This window comes from Oryzias latipes, chromosome 23, assembly GCF_002234675.1.
Source record: "Oryzias latipes chromosome 23, ASM223467v1".
Classification (NCBI taxonomy): domain Eukaryota; kingdom Metazoa; phylum Chordata; class Actinopteri; order Beloniformes; family Adrianichthyidae; genus Oryzias; species Oryzias latipes.
In genome coordinates, this window is record NC_019881.2 from 12,053,395 (window position 1) to 12,075,016 (window position 21,622).

General features: G+C 43.3%; 2 protein-coding genes across 2 annotated transcripts in view; one reads left to right on the forward strand and one right to left on the reverse strand.

Moving 5' to 3' along the window:
* The window catches only part of cog5 (component of oligomeric golgi complex 5), a 30,306-nt gene extending 30,020 nt beyond the window's left edge, over window positions 1-286 (forward strand). The window contains exon 23 of the mRNA XM_011491038.2: window positions 92-286. The gene's annotated coding sequence lies outside the window, so the exon portion shown is untranslated. The remainder of the gene's footprint in view (window positions 1-91) is intronic.
* On the reverse strand, window positions 43-5,911 carry ndufa5 (NADH:ubiquinone oxidoreductase subunit A5). The gene is made up of 5 exons (XM_004083004.4): window positions 5,821-5,911; window positions 3,995-4,039; window positions 3,673-3,789; window positions 3,529-3,594; window positions 43-209 (listed from the first exon to the last, which is right to left on the reverse strand). Exons 1-5 carry the CDS (start codon window positions 5,839-5,841, stop codon window positions 108-110), a joined length of 351 nt encoding a protein of 116 aa, XP_004083052.1. The 5' UTR covers window positions 5,842-5,911; the 3' UTR covers window positions 43-107.
* Window positions 5,912-21,622: the final 15,711 nt, after the last annotated feature.

Genomic DNA, 21,622 nt, shown 5'->3' on the forward strand with positions numbered 1-21,622 from the left:
AGCAGCTGCAGGGTTCCCAGGAATGCTGACACGGATCATTGCTGACATGTTTGAAGGACAGCTCTTTATTTTAGTTTTTGCATGGTTACAGAGTTCATGCTGGGTTTTCAAATGGGCCACTTCCACTGGTTGGGTGGGGGCTCCTCCACCAGGGGCTCCCATGGTTTCCACTCAGACATTTTCCTGGACAGAGCCAGCTCGCACTCGGCCTGCAGACAGGACACAGACTGGGGGTCAGGGGGGGGTTAACATTGAGGAAAATAAATCCAAACTGTATAAACAAAGTTATGACTGTGGGGATTTCTCTTTTTTTTTCTAATCCATTGACTGAAAATGTTACAAAGCTATTCAGAAACTAAGCTTTAGTTTTGGGTGAAATGTTTCCAAAAGTCTGTTCAGCTCTTTGGGGGGAAAAAAAGTGCTTCTATGCTTCGTGCTATCCTATGACCCCACCCTTACATTGACGTGTTCTCCCTACCATAACAAAGGTGGATAAAGGTGGAAGATTTCATGTAATCCATGGACACCAATGAAGATCACAAATCATTGAAGAAAAAAGGTTCAGAGCACTGTCTAGTGGGTCTAAATGACCCCACTCCCAATGTTAAAGTGCCTAGGATAGCACAAGGGTTACAACTTTAAAACCATTAATATGCGGGATACAAACACTAAACAGAATGACTGGGCGAAGTGACCCTCCCCCCTGGCGTTCCAAACAGGAAGTGGCTCCAAGAAGTCAAAATCCTGTAAACGTCAACAGCTTTCCTGAGCCAATACATTTTTTAAAGATGTTCTTGATAATATTCATATTTTTTTCTGAAGTTGTCCACGTTATAATCTGACCAATCAAATGCCTCAATAAAAGAAGTGTAGCCAACAGGGGCGGGGTCTTCCAACAAGCTCACTCCTGATTGGCCAGAGTGGTTGCCACAGAAACAATGACTCCGACCAATCACTGCTTATTGACGTCGACTGGCTCCAACATGGCGGCGTCCGTATCATGAAAAAATGGCGACAGAATAGACTTCATTTGATTGCAGCCAGAAGTAGATCATTTTTCAATGGATGATGTCACACTCACAGTCATTAGCATGACTCAGCAAAACCTGAGCTTTGATGTGAGCATGGGGGAGCAGTTCTGCTCTGCATCGATCAAGTCTGCAGCTTTTTAGAGGTTCCTGTGGTTATTGAAGGAAACCAGCAGCAACAATTTGGACTTCAGCTGTGGATCCAAACAACCTGCAGATGCTGATGAAGACTCTGGATGAAGATGCCCAACTTTAGTGATCCAGGAAATCCCCTTCAGGCTCCGTGAGCCAGAACTCATTGATGTTAGTTTAAGATGATCATCTGGTTAGGCTAAACGGCTAAACGTCAGCTTCAGAGCCACCAGTTCTGTTTTTATTTTGAAAATATCAGCATGTTTTAAAAATGTTGGAATTTTTTAGTCTTAAGTTTGTATTGTAGCTCTAGAAAAATAATAAAATAAAACTATCCATTATTGGGCTCTTTCCAGTGAGGTTTTTGTTATTTTTATGGAACTTAGTCTTAGAAAACAAACTTTTTGAGCAAGGCAGAAACGGGACAGGACTTCGAAAAAATGGGTGGGGTTAAATATAATATTTCTTTCAATTTAGGCCATTTAATTGGATTTGAATAACAAACTGCAGACCAAAATAAAACTGTTCAAAAGGAAAATGCCATCCATGTGTTACTGCTTTTCCGGGCTAAACAAGCAGATGAATGGATTTTATTTTTAGATAAGTTTAGATGACTTTATTTATCCCACTTTATCTGTGGCCGCAAACAACATTCAGAAATAACAGTAAAAAAAGAACATCAAAAATGACATTCACATTAAATTAATAAATGAATTAACAAAATTATGAAATTAAATAATAAGAACCAAATAAATAATTTGGTCTCTCTCTTCCATTCCTTTTTCAATGAAAAAGTATTTTTCATTAAAAGATGGAATTGAATTTTAGTATTTTTCAGCCTCTTAAGTGTCTGAAGCCACGTTCACACCTGGCTGTAGGTGGTTTCTTGACCGCGCTGGAGGAGGCCTGGTGAAAATGTTAAACTGCTGTAAAGCTGGTGAATCTCTCTCCAGACTTATAGATCACAGATCTATTCAGGCACAAACCTCCAGGATCAATTTATCCACGGTTGGCAGTGAAAAGGGCACTACCCATTCGTCACTCCCAAATCAGAGTCTCTGATTGGTCCAAGTTATTTCACGATTTAGCAGCCAACAAAGTTCAAGAGGTTGAGCATTCAGCACGCGATCAATGAACGCTGAATTTGTACGTAGAACCCAAGACCTAAAAACTTGTGTGGCGACGCGTGAAAGTGGGATTCCTGGACGCGGAAGCCCGAAAAGATACGTTTGCATTACATAGACTTTTCACTGGAAGCCCATTTGTAAAGTTACACAGTAATATTCTTGGTCATTTAACCTGTTTTAGGAGAAAACAAAACATTGCATTTTGAAATTCATATTTTTACATTTTAATTCTAGTTTTTACAAATGTTACATTTCCTTGTTAAATATTTAGTTAGCAAGCTAAATATTTATTTTACAGTTAAATATTTTTTGATATTTTTATATTTAATTGACAAACTAAATGTTTATTTTTTAAACTAAGATTTATAAATATTCAAATATTTAAATCAAATTAAATGTTTACTTTGCAAATTAAATACTAAGATCTGACCAACATTTTTATTTTAACTAACCATTTTAGTTTTATAACTAAATGTTTACAATTCAGATAAATATTTAAGTCCAAACTAAATATTTAACTTTTTAACTAAATTTTTAGTTTGGAGCTACATGTTTAAATCCAAACTGAATCTTTAGCTATCATGCAAATGAACTTATCGATAAACAAAAGTGGACTATCAAAATAAAAGCTTTATTTTGCTCTGTCTCTGAACTGTTTCTTGCCGGTCGTCGTCCATGCTTGTATTTGTGCTACACTGGTTGAAGACACGCCCACCTGCTGGTGGAAAGCATTGAACATCATGTTTGTAGTTCTATTTAGTGCAGCCTCTGCACAATGTTTGGGTTGGAAAATAGATATTTAGGTCACATCTAAACATTTTATCAAATTAAATAATTAGTTTACAAACTAAATACTTAATTTATAAACTAAATATATAATTTAAAAAAACCCATAAAACTTTAAACTAAATATTTTAGCTTGCTAACTAAACATATAGTTATGAATACATGAATGAAAAGGTAAAAATATGAATTTGAAAAGGGAAACCTGTTTCTTTCATTCTCCTAAAACATGCTAAATAACCAAAATATTAGGGTTCAAATTTGACTTTGTGGCTATAAAAATGGCGCCCCGTAGTGGTGACTTGAATGTGCGTTTTGGAGCATGAAGCATCTGCTGCTGAAACCCCCACAGGCAGGAAAGTTCTAATTCTATAAAACTGAGTAAATCCAAATCAAATAGGGATTTGGGATTTTTCCAGGGTTGATTCCTGTTTCAGAGAGAAGAGATGAGGATCTACCTGGAAGATGACTTCTTCAATCTGTCCACCGTTGATCTTTTTCTCCAGCTTCTCCACGTCGGGCTCCTGCAAACACACACATGCCGTGAGCAGAACAAGCCTTCCCCAGAACCCGGGCCGGTCCGCGTTTGCTGCGACACTGACCGCCTTCACGTGGCCGAACCTCTCACTGATCAGCTGCTCTGTGTACTTCCTGTAAGCGGCGTCCTTCGGCATGGTCTGCAGAGAGGCCAGGATCTTTGAGTAGAGGATCCTGAGACGCTGAAGCAGACAGCACACAGTGTGAAGAAACAGAGACTTCTAACCTGGAAACCTAATATCCTGATTTTTGTCTGAAAATCTGCAGATGAGAGGAAACCTGACAGAAAGTTTAGAGGACTTTCTCTAAACACAGAACAGTACAGAAATGCTGAAACGGGCCGAATGTTTCCTGAAACCAGGAGTGGAGTGTGCGATCGGTCATCACCTCATGTGGATTCTGGGCCACTGCCAGGCCAACGAGGCCAGTAGTCTGGAAGAGAAGAAGACACAAACGGGCTTTAGCAGTCTGCATGCTGGACCCTCAAACTTCAGAGCAGAGATCCTGAAGCTCTGCGGTTCACAAAGACGTGTACACCTATAGCACAGAAGGAACTTAGATGTAGCAGGGATCCTGCAGGGAGGTCAGAAATCTCAGATCTTTACCATGAAGACGGACTCAAAAGTTCGGATGAAAATGGAACAAATATATTTGGCTTTCTAAGAAAAACAAACACAGATTTGAATATAAAAATGAAAATTAATTAACTTTTTAGTCAATTTCACATTCACAAATCAAAATGTTCTTCATCACACCTATGGCATTTCATCTCTGCCATAAAGTGAAAGGGCGTAAAGACAACTGAGCGGGAATATTCAGGAACTGAGTGAGTGAACCTTACAACCGCGCTGGCGCAATTCTAACCAAGCGACCCCGTATTTTACACATCCACACCTGCAATCCTAACGGAGCGGGGATCCCACATTAGGGCCGCTCCGTACGTTTGGGAGAAAATGTAAGACTTTTATGTTCGCCTTATGCTTGTGAAAGTACTGTATATAGAAAATATGTTAAAAGGCAGAGAGCCGCCTGTTAGCCCCCCCCCCTGCACTGAAAACTTAAAGGAAAATATCGGCGTAATGACTCAAAAAGTAAGGCCAAACCTGTTTTTCAATGTTTGTTTTTTGAAAATAACATGGGAGTAAGTGGAAAAAAATGTAAGTAAAATCATCTACTTTATTTTTATGATCATTTTCACAGACATTTGATAACTGATTAAAGCACCAGAATTTGAAGCTGGAAAAATGCCAGAAATAGTTACTGAGGGTCAAATGTGAGCTGAACACATCTGTACAATTTAATTTGTTTTATAAATGAAATATTCTCTGTAGGAGAAATATTTTCTTGTGTGTATTTTATGCTGTTGGATGAATGCTGAAATATTCAGTTCTTTCGTTGTAAATCTGACTCCACAGGATTCAGCGCCTCACCAGCCATTAACCTCACCGCATGTCACTGAACGCCATACACAACTTTTATCCCTGTCAATAAGAAACTCTTACTCAAGTACTTTTTCTGTAAGCAAAAAAAAATACACATGAATGTTGTCTGCCTTTGCTCTGTAATGCCTCTCATTGTTCTAACACTCGCATTGTTGTCATTCTATTTGTATATCAATGCTATCTTTTTAAAGGACATAAACGTTCAGAATCTTAATTGTTTTGACTCTGACCACCAACAGTGTTCATTTGTGAGCCGCTGCCGCTCATGATGACCCATTGACAGTTTTACTTCAGCAGCAGGACAAGCTTACGACACTAAACTGGTAAACGGCAAATCTGTCTGTTAGAAAAAGAAAGCCTAAAGGAGAAACTTCTATTTTTTTTAAATTTGTTTATTTTTACAAAAGGACAGAAGAAACCTCAATGAATTGTTTTTGCCGTTGAGGGGAAACAGCAAAATGCCGGAGGTGTCGTAAACCTTCAGCTTTGCCAAATTATAATTTTTTTAACGCATTTATTGCCGAATTGCTGTATAATTCCTATTCTGTCATGTCAGAACTGCGCTGAAGTCAGATTATTGGAATAAACAGATAAACACGAGTATGTATCCTATAGTTAAGACGTATTGTCGTATTCAGTGCCGTAAAATAATCACAGTTTGGCGGAGATTCGGTTCCGGTCCTAGAATGTTCTGACGCTGTCAGTGTGTGAACAAAAAGCCGTCCCTTATTCACGTCTGGACCAGGACTGAGCCGTGACCTCCGTACTTACCTTTTTCAGCAACCCCGCCATCTTCTCTGAACGACTCCTGCCGACAACTTACGGCATGAAAACATCACGTCTTCTTCTTTATTGACTGAAAGGCGAATTGAAGGTGCATTACTGCCCCCTGCGGGATAGAAGGACAACACAAAATTAGTCCTTCCAGACTGGGAGGACATTTGGGCTTCAAAATTCATGAAAATAAACCTTCACTTTTCTGATTTTCTGATACATGTTGATCAGTAACAAGCAATAAACTACCAAAGGCCAATTCGCTCAGCTTGCAGATCAATTGTACAACTTTATTGATGATTGCAAAACTTAGTGCAACCTTTTACTATTTATTATTCTACCATAATAAAAAGGTTGTAACAGGGTTGGGATATATTCCATTGAAAAATATTATTGGACATCTTTTGTTTAATAAAACAAATGTCTCCACAGTTACAGGATACAGTCATGAAACACATAATACAAAAACTGTAAATTTATTTCTAATTCTTTTAATTAAGATCATTTAAAATTTAGTCCTGCTGAGGCTAGTGGTTGAAATCTGATAAAACAGTGAAACAATTATGCTTGTACTGTTGCCCAATCGCACATTGCATGTGCATGTCTCTGAGCAGAGCAGCTGGACTCGTGGCTTTGAGTTTGCGGGCGGGGGGTGCTTTGTTACAGTGTGCAAGCAACGGTGGAGACTTCGGACCGCAATCCGTTCGCCTGTTCTGCGTGAGCGGTCTGCCGGACTCAGAAGAATCATGTCTCCCCGGAGATTTGTATCTCCAGACATTTTTGGGACAGGCGGAGGCGGCTATTGAATGAACAGTCCTGATAAAACGTGCAAAAGATCAAGTGAATTTGTGTTTCCAGTCGGCTCCAGACAAGATAAAGGCTGATGGTTATTCCAGTTTACATTCATCCACGGCTAAATGTTGTTAGCCCGTGTTAACCTAATCTTAACCCGTCAGTTCGGCCAAGTATGAAGCACTGGCCGCACGGATAAAAAAAAAGCGAACATGTGTAACAGGATGTGATCTGTTCATTTCAATTACACAAAATATTGGCTGTCCCTAAGTTTCTTTCCCCCCTGTATTCTATGTTGGGTTTTGTAGCCCCTCCTTAATGTGTTCTTCTTCGCTGGTTTTCTCTTTATAAGGTTGGCGCTTGCTTTCCCTCTCTCCTTTTTGTTTTACTGTCCAGAGGGAGAGGTGGGTGTCTTTTAATGTTAGCAATATGAATCCTCATTTTATGTTAGTTATTGTCCCATACACTGTTATTATTTGGAATCTGTTATGAAAACACAAAAACCTTTGTAGATGTTAACTGTTTATTTCAGAATAAGAATTTCCTGTGCTCCCTCTACCTCTCACCCTCACGTAGGAGCTAATACGGGAGGCTAACACCGTGATTTCTATTTTCCTTTTGGGAAATTGTCAGATATGGAATAAACAGAGGTGGTCTCCAAGGGTGCTGCTGTGTCCCGACATCTTTTGACTCCCTTAAACACAACGCAGAAGTGATCCGGTTACACATGCACTTAGTAATAAGCATAACAATAATAAATGCCTTTTTAGAAGATCATTAAGGCCCGTACACACCGGGACGAATATTCACCAGGTGTTATTCGCCAGCGTTTTTCGCCACGTTTTTTGTGTTCACACCCAGGCAATTTTCGCTGACGATGAGCCGAGTGAACATGCAATTTCATTCCCTGACATTAGATGGCGCTTAATGTAAAACAGAAATACTCCTGTACACAAGGTGGCGCTGCGCAACTTTACGCTTCTTAAAGTTGCTTTTCGCTCAGAAGAAGAGAGCATGTATTTACGCGCTTGTCAGAATCATACAAAGATGTGAAGAATAGTTAGAAACTGCCTTTAACTTTTATTATACTAATGGTTTAAACTTAATTCACTGAGCATGTATTGTCATCTCAAAATTATATTACATTTGAAGAAAGCACAGCCAAGCTATTGTTTTCACAGTTTATTCTCATCCTCCCTTTTTCTGTGACTGTGTGATCTGCTGAGCAGGCCTCAGACTTATCTTCACTTTAGCCTTGGAGCTTCCCTCCAGCAGTAACCTGTGGGCGTGATTTTCACACGAAGATCCTCAGACCATCTTCTGAATATGCAAATGCAGGGTTTTTATACCAAAGCCCATCCCTGAGCTCGTTGGTTCGGACTTTGAATGTACCATGTTCATGTCTGTCCCCTTCGTGTTTGGACGAAGTAAAACCTCCACAAAAGATAAGTAACTGTCTCTGAGTCGTTATTCATTATTTCTGTGTGTAAGAAACTGACGGGGTTACGAACTAGAATTTAATACAGTCCTTTCTAGAGAATCCAGTTTCTTCACATTTGGTCCTTCTGAGCCGGCCGACTGACGCCCTGGACATCGCTGGAACCCCTGGGGGGGGGTTGCCTGAAAACCGCATGCGGTCTGAGATCACAGCCTCAGCATTGACACATCCGCCTTCAGGATCAGCGGCCCTCGCCCTTTGGATCCGGTGATGCCCCCGGCGGTGTCGGACCCTCATCAAATAACGAGGTTCATTGCTTGAAGTGAGTATGCCACACAGAAAGTCTGTCCTCTCTTTACTTGTTAGGGCCTTACTTTGAATGTGTCTGTGTCTTTGTGTGTGCGTGCATCAACTTTGGGGGAAGAATAGAGACTCGGCTGCAGCCTGACTGCTGCGCGGGCACGCTGAACAGAGCGGCGCTTGCAGTCAGGGTGCTGCGCGTGCCCGAGTCTGAAGTGTAGGTACCGCCGCGTGTACCGACTAATAGAGCCTTCAGTAGGTTAAAAACGTCCTGTGTGGACGAAGAAAGGACTGTGTGTCCAACGACAGGACTGTGTGTCCAAAGAAAGGACTGTGTGTCCAACGACAGGACTGTGTGTCCAAAGAAAGGACTGTGTGTCCAACGAAAGGACTGTGTGTCCGAAAAAAAGGACTGTGTGTCCAACGAAAGGACTGTGTGTCCAAAATTTTTGCGTTAAAACGTCTTGTGTAGACGAAGGAAGGACTGTGTGTCCAACGAAAGGACTGTGTGTCCAACGACAGGACTGTGTGTCCAAAATTTTGTGCTGAAGGTCCTGTGTGGGCCGCACATGGAGTAAACGGAGCTCCGGGGAAAATATGTGTGTGATGCTTCTTAGGTCTCTCTGTCTGTGTCTGAGTGTGCTCTCTTCGACAGCTCCTGTGGTGTGTGCTCACTTTGATTAAAGCCTCTTTCTAAAACAAAATAGTGACTCAGTTGACAAATAATTAGGCTTCTTTTCTGATTCTCCAAGCTTTTTCTGCTGATTAGATTCAGCGCTGGAGAATCCATAAAAAGGGTTATTTGGGTGGGAACTCTGGTTTCTGATTGAAACTGAGAACGTTGTGGCTGATCGTCAATCACATACCTTAACAAAAAGACGGGTGGGACTCATTCGCAAAATCTAACAAAGACAGTAAGAAAGCACATTGATCAGGTCCAGAAAGCTTTTCATAAAGTTTGGAAGTATGTGGAAAGTCAGGATCAGACATTAATCAAGTATTTGGATCAATGGGTTAAAGATTATGGATTCAATAGAAAATTAAGCAGCCTCAGAGTGCAGGAGAGTGTAGAAGGAGGGGGAGCCGCTTCACATATCAGAGTGCGCGTGCCCGAGCCTGCAGACAGGCGGATGAGAACTTGCAGAAAGGAGGGGTGATTTCTCCATTGTAAGCAGATATAACAGCTTTCTCTGCTCTCCGAATAATGATAGGACGTGTTTTAGTGTGTATTTTGGTGTTTAGGACATGGACAAGGGTAGATGTTCAGAAAAAGCTATTTCGCTCAGAAGAAGAGAGCATGTATTTACGCGCTTGTCAGAATCATACAAAGAAAACATGAATATTTCAAGCACCAGTAGCTCCAACTGGTGCTTGGTTCAGGGATATTTTAAAATGTCCGTCATTATTTCGTTGTGGCAGTGTAGACGCTACTTGGCGTCTATCATCTTCGCTGGTATGTGTGCTCAGAAAGGCAGTTTGATGTTTGAGCGCCCCCAAGTTGTGTTTTACTGTAACTTCAGAGGCTCCAGACATGTGTGCAAAAGCGCTGTTCTCATTGGTCGTGTAGTTTTCGACGCGGCGCGTCGAACCAAAAGAACGAACCCGAGGCGTTTTTTAAAAAGTGACGCTTTGACGCGTGGCGTTTTTTCGCGTCGGTGTGCACACTCACATTGGTGCCCTTTGTTTAGTCACGAGGCGTTAAACGTCGGCGAATATCGCGAGCGAAATTCGTCCCGGTGTGAACAGGCCTTCACTCTATGTTAGAACTGTGTTTACAACGGGACCTGCAAATTCTTCTTCTATGGTGTGACGTCATCAATAGTCGCAAGCCACACAGCCTCAGACTAATAATGACGTCACACCATAGAAGAAGAAATTGCAGGTCCCGTTGTAAACAAATCATGCTCCAACATAGGTTAGAGTTACTCAGTTGGAAAAAATGCCTGAACTAACATCGTAGCCTGATCACATAGTATCACACATTCATTCACAGAGGCCAATGGATCTCAAATTAAATGCATTTCACTCAAAAGTAAAATGCTTTATTTAATTTTACACAGACTGAATATTTTACATCTGACACTAAAGCAATCCCAATAATACACTCAAGAGGGGCTACGGGAATAAAATGAAACATCTGCCTAAAATTTAAATGTGCAAATCAATGAAAAATGCAAATTTTGAAGCTTTTCTTTATGGTGAGTCTCATAGTGCTGCTGAATGTTATATTCTTTGAGCACCTGTTGATGACATACAGACCACGCATGTTTTGCCTTGAGCTCCGTGAACAAATAAAACTATTTCCATTTTTCCTGGAAAGCTCTGCACTTCACTTCAACATTCTTTTTCTTTTTTGACATTTTGGTCATTAGGGTGTCACTACTGATCATTCTTATAGCAATGTAACAGTGGTGAGGCTCGCAGGGAACGAAACTGCATCTTACCCAGACAAAGAGCTGTTAGGCTACGTTCACACTGCAGCCTGAAACGACCCAATTCCGAATTTTTTGCCCCTAAGCGGCCCAATTCCGATCTAATCATGACAGTCTGAACGACACAGATCCGATCTTTTCAATTGCGACCCAGGCCCCGTAGATTTGCCGTCCTGATTCCGAATTGTAGCCGTTCTTTTCAATTGCGACCGCCGTCTGACCGGCCAGGCGACTTGATTCCGAACCGTACGTCATCGACACGCAACAAACGTCATCATTTTGCATTGAAGTAGGCGGGAACTAGAACATAAACAACAACCATGGTGGACGATGCTGCAGAGACCAGTCAGTGGAAGGGAAGCGAGATCCCCGATTGTATTAATATTTGGGGTAATCGCTCTATTCAGGCCAAACTCCAGGGCTCTGATCGCAACTGGGCGGTTTTTGAAAAAATTTCCAGATAAATGGCAGAGCGTGGTGTTGAACCTTTCCCGCGATAACTTTTTTTTCTTTCTCCCCTTTCCGACCGTGCTCAGAAGCGCGGGGGACCCAGGCGATCCCCCTCCTCCTCCACCCTGTTCTGATCCTTAGATTTTCCGGAATGGGTTAATAAAGAGTCCATAGCATTTATTCTGGGGGAAACCTTTTATTACCGCCCTCCTTCCTCCGTAACACACAACATGAATGCGCGCACACACAGCCCCCCCCCCCCCCCCCCCTATTCTCTATCGGGGCACGCGCTTGCACACACACACACGCGGGCGCGCAGCCCCAACACATGCACATTTCCTTTCCACAACAGTGTGTACAGACGATCCCGACTCCATTGCCTTCTTAAAATGTGAAGATTGTAATTGAGCTGCTCCTTCGTGAAAATAAATTTAATATTACAAAAAGAGCTCCACTGTTGACAACACTGTTGTTGACATCCATTGTTAACGTTTGCTCCGCAAACAACAAGTGACGTCGTTCACCGTTGAGTACTCTTCTGGCTTCTGCGCATGCGGGTCTCGTTTGGGTCGTGTCACGGTCACACTGGAGATCACAAAAGTTCGGATTTACTTGGAAATGTGAACGGTCTAGCAAACAAATCAGATTTTTTCAAAAAATCCGAATTGAGCATTAAGCCCTGCAGTGTGAACGTAGCCTAAGGTTTCACTTTTAGCACTTGCAAAGATATGCTGTTTCACTTGTTTTGCTTTTCTTTAGCTCCCCCTAGTGGCGGAATTGTGGATTTCGGTTATTTCTTTCAAAAATCACAACTCGCCATAGGAATGGACTAGAAAATTGCTTTCTTTTTTAAACATTCTTATGATTTTTACTCTTCATGACTGGGCTGGATTAAACCATCTGGCAGGTCAGATGCTTTCTCAAACAGCTTTTTTCTAAAGTCAGCTATTCTTTTATTCCATATCATGTACATTTTCTTTTGATGTCTTGTCGGGGTCGGGAACCTTTTTGGCCGAGAGAGCCATAAACGCCACATATTTTTAAATGTAATTTCGAAAGAGCCATACGATAATGTTGTGTCCCTTTCCCACACTGAGGCACGGAGACTTAACCTCTTTTAAGGTTCTTTATTCTGGTTACTGCAGGCTGTAACCAACGCCGTACAGTTAATTCAGCAACTCCTCAGTCTCTCCCGCTGAGAGCGCTTCCCAAACTCTTATTCGCTCAGTGCCGCTCCAGCCCTCCTATTACCCTTATTTGGCCCATGGCTGAACCCCATTGGTCAAAACTACATAACAGGCTGAGCGACAGAACTGAGAGCCAATCAGCATCTCTGCTTGATGCATTCAATGAGCTCCAAAATTTTGAACGCGATCCAACAACAGCCACCTAGTTCAGCTCAGTCCGCAACAATATGTTTAAAACTAAATATACGATTGAATGTGTGCATTTTATGTAATTTCAACACTTTCAAAGTACAATAAGTCTGTGGATTCTTTTTAATAACATTTTTATGTTGCTAATAAATGATGAGTATTTCCTACCATTATTATGACTTCTGGTGCTGCGTGGTTTTGCTGATGGTCTAGTCTGGTTGATATGTGGTGAGTTTCAGCTTCATGCGGGTGTTGAGACTTTAAACGTGATCTTAGGTTGGTCTGAATGTTCTGTAGATGTGAGAAAACCGCTCACATGCAGACGCGGAGCCAAACATATACTCATAGGCTGCAGTATGTGACGGGCTGCGTGTTTTAAGTTTTGACGATCCTTACGCAATTCACCTTGCTGCTCGTGCCCACAACACCCCCCTTCTTCCTCACACATCCCGCGCTCTTTCTCAGAGACATGAGCGCACAGTTGAAGAGACGGCAGTTCGCAGGTTTTAGGCTGTTATAAACTCTGTGAAATAATAGATCATAGTAAACTGATTTGCGGTGCAGATTTTTTTTCTCCAAGCACCGCTACTACTGGCATCGCATCGCACCCGAGATGGACTGGTCTAATGAAAAAAAAAAGTATAATTAAAGATTTGTCTGCGAGCCACATGTGACCATCAAAAGAGCCATATATAGCTCGCGAGCCATAGGTTCCCGACCCCTGCTCTAAATGAACATCAGCTGGCATTAACAGAAGCAAAGAATCAGCTGGCTAAAGAAAGAGAAGACTGGCAGAGTCAAATCACCTTCCTCCAGGAGGAAATGGCGGAATTAGGAAAACCTTGTCCGGAGGTCAACGCGTCCAGGACAAAGATCGCAGAACTAGAGGGTCAGATTGAAGACCTAAAACTGGATCAACAGAAGAAAGATGATATGCTGCAGGAAGCTGCTCAGAAAGCTGCTCAGCTTGGAGAACAGATGAGCCACAAGAAAGAACTTTTAGAGAAAGTGGAAACCTCTTTGAGCCGCCTGACAATGGAAAGGCAGCAATGGCAGAAAGAAAAGTCCTCTTTCATGCAAGAAATCGCTCAACTAAGGGAAGCTCAAAAAGAGGCCGAGGTGACCCATAAAAGAAGACTCTTCAAGAAAAAGAGACAAATTGTCCGACTACTCTGTTGGATGGATGAAGAAAGAACGGAGAAAGAACTTCTTCTAAATGAACATCAGCTAGCATTAACAGAAGCACAGATTTAGCTGGCTAAAGAAAGAGAAGACTGGCAGAGTCAAATCACCTTCCTCCAGCAGGAAATGGCGGAATTAGGAAAACCTTGTGAGGAGCTTAACTCGTCCAGGACAAGGATTGCAGAACTAGAGGGTCAGATTAAAAACCTAAAACTGGATCAACAGAAGAAAGATGAGATGCTGCGGGAAGCTGCTCAGAAACCTGCTCACTTTGAAGAACAGATGAGCCGAGAAAGACAGAAATGGAGAAAAGAAGAGTCCTCTTACATTACAGAAATCAAAGAGGTCATGTCCAGTCTGAATGTAATGCAGACTGAGATGATCGATTGTGAAGAATTCTCCAAGAAAAAGGTCTTCCGGCTCCAAAAACACAATGAGAAAAAGACTCTTTTGTGAAAGAAATGGCTGAATTAAGAAGAAATTGTAAGGAGCTCAAGGCAGCATGTTACTAAACTGAAAAGAACTTTTTGGAACAGCTCTCCAATAATGAGAAGGCCGTGCATAAATTAAAACAAACCATCAGAGAAGAAGATGCCATCATCAGCAAATCTGAAGTCACCTTGAAGGAAAAGCTGCTGCAAGAAACCCAACGGCTTCAGATGGCAAAACAAGCCCATCACAAGAACAAGTTGGACCTTGGCTTGAAACTACAGCAAATGGGAGAAGAGCTGTAGCAAGAGAGGATCCAAACAAATCAAGCCAAACTCAGCTTTGACCTGGAGGTAAAGGAGTCCACCAAACTAAGAGCTGCTTTGGCCCAAGTCCAGAGAGAACTTGAAAGCCAGCAGCAGCAGCTGGAAGACGAAAAGTCCAGCCTTTCACAACAAGTCCCTCACCTCAAGAAAGTTGTGAAGACGAAAAAGAAAACCATCAGAAAGACTCAAGAGGACTTCCAGGTCCAAATCCATCAACTGCAGCAGCAGGTGGACGAGCTGAAAAAGAAGACTACAAAGAAAAGTCTTGGTCAGAGGTTCCTGAACCTGTTTAAAAGGGTCCCCGACCACAGCTCCGGATAGAAAGCCTTCTTCCTGTGACACCCCCGCCCCCCCACGCACACACACCAAGCCCCCCCACAACCCACACAGACACAAAGTCCCCCCACAATCCCCTCCCCATTTAGTCTTTAGCCCTTTAGCAGCTTAGATGGAGTTATGATGTTCTAAGTAGAGCAAACTGTGGGAAAAGCTCTATTCTTCTCTATTCTATTTTCTATTTTATTTTTTATTCTATTGCACTAAATGTAACTTTAAACAACAGCTCTTTTAAGTTTAAGCTAGGTTTACTTTAACAGTTTTGTTTTAATTTTTATTTTGTTTGATTTAAAGAAAATTATTACATTAGTGACAGTACAGTTCTATTTTTCTTGAGATCAGGCAATTGCGTGGAAAGTTACCCCCCCCCCTTAATGCTTGACACAAAACAGGGTTTTCTCCAGGTGCTTTGGTTTCTCCCTCTGTCCCAAAAAAAATCCCCCAAATTGCACCTCTCTGCCACTGTACAATAACTCACAACACAATAACTCAAAATACGATAACTCACAACACAACACTGGAGAGCACTGCGAAATGTTCACAAAGCGCCCACGTAAGATGAATCCCAGAGCGGGAAATCAAGTAATTTATTAAATCAAAACCAAACGGGCTCAATGAACACTTCCTCTACAGCACCCCCAGAACCCCCCAGGATGTGGTGCTACGTCAGCTGGACAGGACAGTGGCTGTACGTGTGGTGGGACCACATCCAGTACGACTGGTTTGGTAACATTTCCTTCCCGCTGTACTACAAAGTGAGTGAAGGAACCTTTAATAACTAAAGATTACTAACTAAAGAGTCATACAGAAACTACTTAAAATCTGCGCATTTTCCACGTCTTTCGTGATACATGCGGGATATACGTAATTCATCAGTGTTTCTTGCGTTCGTCGATGTGCCCAGGTGTCTGTCCATTACGGCCGACTGGTCTTTGCATTAATTCGGTTTTCAGCTGTTCAAAATTTTAGGTTAGTAGAGAATTATGTAGTTTATGTGTATTTAACGAAGTTCATATGCAATTATTACATAAATCTTATCCAATTGTACGTGATTTTTGCGAGATGCAAACACAAATGTGTGATTTTCCATGACCGTTCCACTTATGTCTAACAAACTTTTCACGCATGTACCACCAATGTATAACTTTTATATATCGTATACGGTGCCCATATCACGTTAAAATTACGTAATTGACGCACGAATCACTAATGAATTGCAGCTAAAAAGAGCAGTAATCATGCTCGGTTCATGTTCTTCGTTGTTCTTCTCTGGTTTTAACGTGGATTATACATCTTTGAAAATTTCCTGTCAAGACCACAACTTTTCACACTTTTTCCACTTATATTCACGTATGACTAAATTTTATCTGTGCAACATGTACTTAGTGTCTGCATAACATGACCCTCAAACAAAAGTCTACGAACATGCTAGGTGTGTTTAAAATTCTGCTTCTCTTTTCATAGATCATGTTCAGGAAAACAGGATACTATTACGGGAAGGTCTACATCACCGGTTGGCACTTTATGGACTTCCCCATGCCTCAGGTTGGAGACTTTGAGTTGATGGTGCGCGGCCGATACGAAGGAGGGGATGGCCCAATCAGGAAGATTCGGATTAAGGGTAAGGCCCAGTGTCAATGCGGCTCCTTAAAATACTTTGGATTCCAGTCCGATGTGAACTGCTCCTCCTTCTGCAAGTACAGCATCCACGCTGACGTACAAGAAAAATAAAATAAAGAAATGAGAACTACGTACTACCCAAATTTTAACGAAAAAAATGTGTTGTTATTGACAAGACCATCAATATATTTTTATTCACTTCGTCGCATCTCTGGTCCGACCCCACTCCCACCTGTGATGCTGGAGAAGTAGTTTGTCACGTTGTTGAGTAGTTTGTCCCACTCTCTTCGCTAATCCAACACTTAAATAATCAAGCCCCACGCCCTCTCCTTCCACCAATGTGGCCAACTTTCTCAGAGTTCCGTTGGGTGGTGTGGAAGTGTTGGTTTTAAACAACCTGCAACATTAGATTAAACAAAATAAGAAAAGAAAGACGACATACCAAAGGTGCCTTTAAATGAGGAGAGCGAACAGAGATCATACCCAACAACAATCTCTCTCCACTCTGGCGCACATTCTGTCACCAACTCTTTTACTAAGTTTGTTGGGTTTTCCCTAAATTCCACATGTGCCGTGCTCTATGGGGAGGGGGAAAGAGAAAAAGCACAGCTGCAGCGCAATCAGAAAACCTTAATTGCAACATGCCTATCTTTTCACTGCCTTTCCACATCATCTTCGGACCTGCAAAGCCTTTTCTCACGGATAAGGAAAGCAGAGTGTCCTTTGATTCAGGTCGAGACACAGATAGCAGTAGTTCTTATGCTGATGCTGGGAAGACGCTAAGAAAGTCGCTTTTCCCCCCCAAGAGTTTCACCTCCACCTTTCTGTGAAACAGAGTTGGACACACACACTTCAGCAAACATGATTATATCACCTACAGCTAGGTAATTCATAAAAGCAAATATGAGAAATATGCGCTGCAGCCCTTCTGGTTGCGTTTGATTCCGTGACCGCCCACTGAAAACCCAGCGAGGGATGAAGCGATGCGGATGATCAAGCATCAGACCAGCTGCTGTGTTTTGGACTGTCTGAAGGCGGGGTGTGTATGGGCAAGAGTCAGGTGATACGAGTGGAAAACAAGTGTCAGAAGCTGAAGGAAGCCCATAAATATTTAAATAAATATCGTCCTGACAGCACTTCAAATCGATGCAAATATCGCCAAATGAAATATCGTTGGAATTGATTTTTTTCCTACACCCCTAGTCTGAAGCTGCTGAGAAATCTGCCCGTGAAGCACTGAAGGTTGAGGAGAACGATAACCACAGGAGGCGGGAGGCCCACTGACTCAGATATGCAGCCTCAAATTTTCCCATGATGCAACAGCCGAGAGCCACAAGCATGAAGGTAATGGAAAATAATTCTTGGATCTGCGCTTAGAAGCTTTTTCATAGTTAATAAAAAAAAGGATCAAGATATGAAGAATTTATTTAAAAATCTATCGGACACCAAACAAGACTGACATGGTGCCTCTGCCAGCTACTCTCCCCCTCCCCCGTCTGCTCTGTTCTGGACGCGACCAGCTGCCACCACTTACCTCATCACTGCTGCCTTCTTAAGGATCTCCTGGATCTTCAGTCGGTGCCAGTTCGTTTTTACCTCCCACGGTGCATAGTCAGGCTCGCTCATGTTCTTGCTCTGTTTACCAAGTTCTGTGTTACTTATTGCTCCTCTCGTCTTTGCCTCAGGAATAATCTACTCTGGATCTCACCTGGTCGCAGTCCTCTGGTCTCACCTCTGGAATCCTGCAACTGCTCTCCTCCAGCCAGCCGCCGCGCCTCTGTTGGAAATAAGCCAAAACTCACCTTCCTATATAAAAACTTCTAAACTCACCTTAATGTCCGAGTCTCCTTCTGGGTTACAGCATCTGGGTCACTCCGAATTATAGTCATACCATGACAGAACGAACTGGCCAAACTCCTGACCCAGCTGACCCTGAAGGGCTCCAACACACCTTATCCATACAAGGAAATCTGCTTACACGTCAAGCGGAGGCCATCACTCTCATGTCCTCGGCCCAGTGGGATCTTTTTCGTCGCCTCGACAGCATCACGCAAATACTCAGTGCTGCTAATAGCCAACATGCTAATCCCGCAGCCGCTGCTCAAGTTCCCGTCAACATCACTTCCGCCGATATCCCGGAAAATGTCCGTCTCCAGCCGGAACCTTTCTACGGCGTTGTTGAAACCTGTGGAGGGTTCCTACTTCAGTGCCAACTCATTTTCCAACAGGCTCCCAGGTACTACCAAGCCGATCATAGCAGAATTTCACTGATTGTAAACTCTCTCCGCAGCAAGGCACTACAATGGGCCCAAGCCTTTCTGGCCTCTCATCCCATCACTCATCTTCCGTACGACCGGTTCATAGCGGAGTTCCGACTAGTCTTCGATCAGCCTCGAAAGCAGGAAGAAGCAGTCCGACGGTTACTAAGTCTCCAACAAGGTAACCGCCCGGTAAGCGATCATCTGATAGATTTCCGCATTTTAGCAGTCGAAACGGGTTGGCCAGATCCTGCTCTTAAAGGAGTTTTCTATCAGTCACTAAACGAACGTGTCAAGGATCACTTATGTTCACAGCCAGAGGCGGACTCATTTGAAGATCTCGTTACCGCTGCCCTAAGGTCTGACGTCCGACTACGAGAACGTCTTGCAGAACAAAGACGTAAGCCTCCGCTTCCTCCGGTTATTCCATCTCCTCCTGTGTATGTGATTCAACCTTCAAATCATGAAACTCCTGCCAATGTTTCTGAGGAACCCATACAGATCGGTCATTCTAAGTTAAACCCCGAAGAACGTTTAAAACGGCTCGTCGAGGGCTTATGTTTCTATTGTGGCCAAGCCGGTCATATGGTTTCCGAATGCCGCGCACGTTTAAACCCCCCGCTAGTAGATGACAGGCCACGGGGGAAAGTTTCGGAACTCATCCACAATTCCAAGTTTTTATTTGTTTCTGTCAAGATCAGTCACAGAAATAAAGTCTTCGAAGTCAAGGCTCTCATAGACTCAGGAGCAGAACATAGTCTTATTGACCAACGTCTCGTTCAGGAACTCTCTCTTCCTGTTGAAACTCTCGCGAATCCTGTTAAGGCTGCCGGCCTAGGAGGCAAACAACTTACTTGCATCACTAAACGCACCAGCCCAGTTCTCCTTTTCACCAATGGAAATCACCGGGAGTACCATCAGTTTTTCATTACTCATTGTCAACAGACCCCGATAATCCTGGGGTTTTCCTGGCTCCAGATTCACAACCCGTGCATAGAGTGGAGCTCGCCCCGTATCACTAACTGGAGCACCTACTGTTTGGCTAATTGTCTCCATTCCGCCTTGCCCATTCCCAACGCTCCTGATTCTGCTTAAGATAAAGAAATTGATCTGTCTAAGGTTCCAGTCTGTTATCACGATCTTCGTACTGTTTTCAGTAAAGCTAAGGCTAGTTCACTTCCACCGCACCGACCTTACGACTGCTCCATTGAACTGTTAAACGGTGCTCCTCTCCCCAAGGGGAAATTATATAATCTCTCTGGACCTGAAAAGGTCGCCATGGAGAACTACATTCAAGAAGCTCTGTGTCAAGGTCACATTCGCCCCTCATCCTCTCCTGTCGGCGCAGGTTTTTTCTTTGTAGAGAAGAAAGACAAGACGCTACGTCCATGCATAGATTTCCGCGAGTTAAATCAAATAACGGTCAAGGATAAATATTCTCTCCCTTTAATTGAGTCTGTATTCGACTCTGTCCAACAGGCCAAGATTTTTACCAAACTCGATCTCCGCAATGCATATCACCTTGTGCGCATTCGTGAAGGGGATGAATGGAAAACCGCGTTCAACACCCCACTAGGCCATTATGAATATCTTGTTATGCCGTTCGGCCTCACCAACGCCCCTGCAGTGTTCCAACGCCTTGTAAATGACGTCCTGCGGGATTTCCTTAACAGATTCGTTTTTGTTTATTTGGACGACATCCTCATTTACTCCGCAAATTCCATCCAGCATGAACACCATGTTCGCCTCGTCCTTGAAAGATTATTGGTCAACCAGTTATACGTTAAAGCCGAAAAGTGTGATTTTCATGTATCCACCATCCCCTTCTTGGGATACATAATTGAAGCTGGCAACATACGCCCGGACCCTGCTAAAATTGAGGCCGTCGTTCAGTGGGAAGTACCCCAGACTCGAAAGAAGCTTCAACAGTTTTTGGGTTTTGCAAATTTTTACCGCCGCTTTATCCGGAACTACAGCAGCATAGCGGCGCCTCTCACTCAACTCCCCTCCATTAATAAACCCTACGCTTGGAACCCTGCTGCCGATTCTGCATTCCAGAAACTAAAAACGCTTTTCGTTTCAGCCCCCATCCTGATCCAACCAGACGTCACCAAGCAATTTATCGTGGAGGTGGACGCCTCTGATTCCGGTGTGGGGGCGGTTCTGTCGCAACGGGAAGACAGCTCTGGAAAGCTCAAACCGTGCGCTTTCTTTTCCCGCAAACTAAGCCCGGCTGAGCAAAACTACGATGTGGGCAACCGGGAGTTACTGGCTATTAAGTTGGCCTTGGAAGAATGGCGCCACTGGCTGGAGGGAGCAGAACAACCATTCATAGTGTGGACAGACCATAAGAATCTTGCCTATCTTCGCTCCACTAAACGCTTAAACTCCCGCCAGGCCCGGTGGTGTTTGTTTTTCGACCGCTTCCACTTTACTATCTCTTACCGTCCCGGCAGCCGTAATGTTAAGCCTGACGCCTTGTCTCGTAAATATTCCACCACTGATTCCAACTCTGACTGTTACATCCTTCCTACGTCCTGTTTCGTTGGTAGACTCACCTGGGAGATCGAGAGCAAAGTCCAGCAAGCTCAAGGTGAGAGCCCCGCCGGAACATCTTGTCCCACTGGCACTCTGTATGTCCCTGATTCCCTCAGGTCTGAGGTCATAGCCTGGGGACACACGTCCCGCATTGCCTGCCACGGGGGAGTCTACAGGACCATCCGCCTCTTAAAGCGACTCTTTTTCTGGCCCACTCTGGAGCGGGACGTCAGGGAGTACATCTCTGCCTGCAGTACCTGCGCCCGTTCTAAGTCCTCCAACAGGCCTCCCTCTGGACATCTACTGCCCCTATCCACGCCAA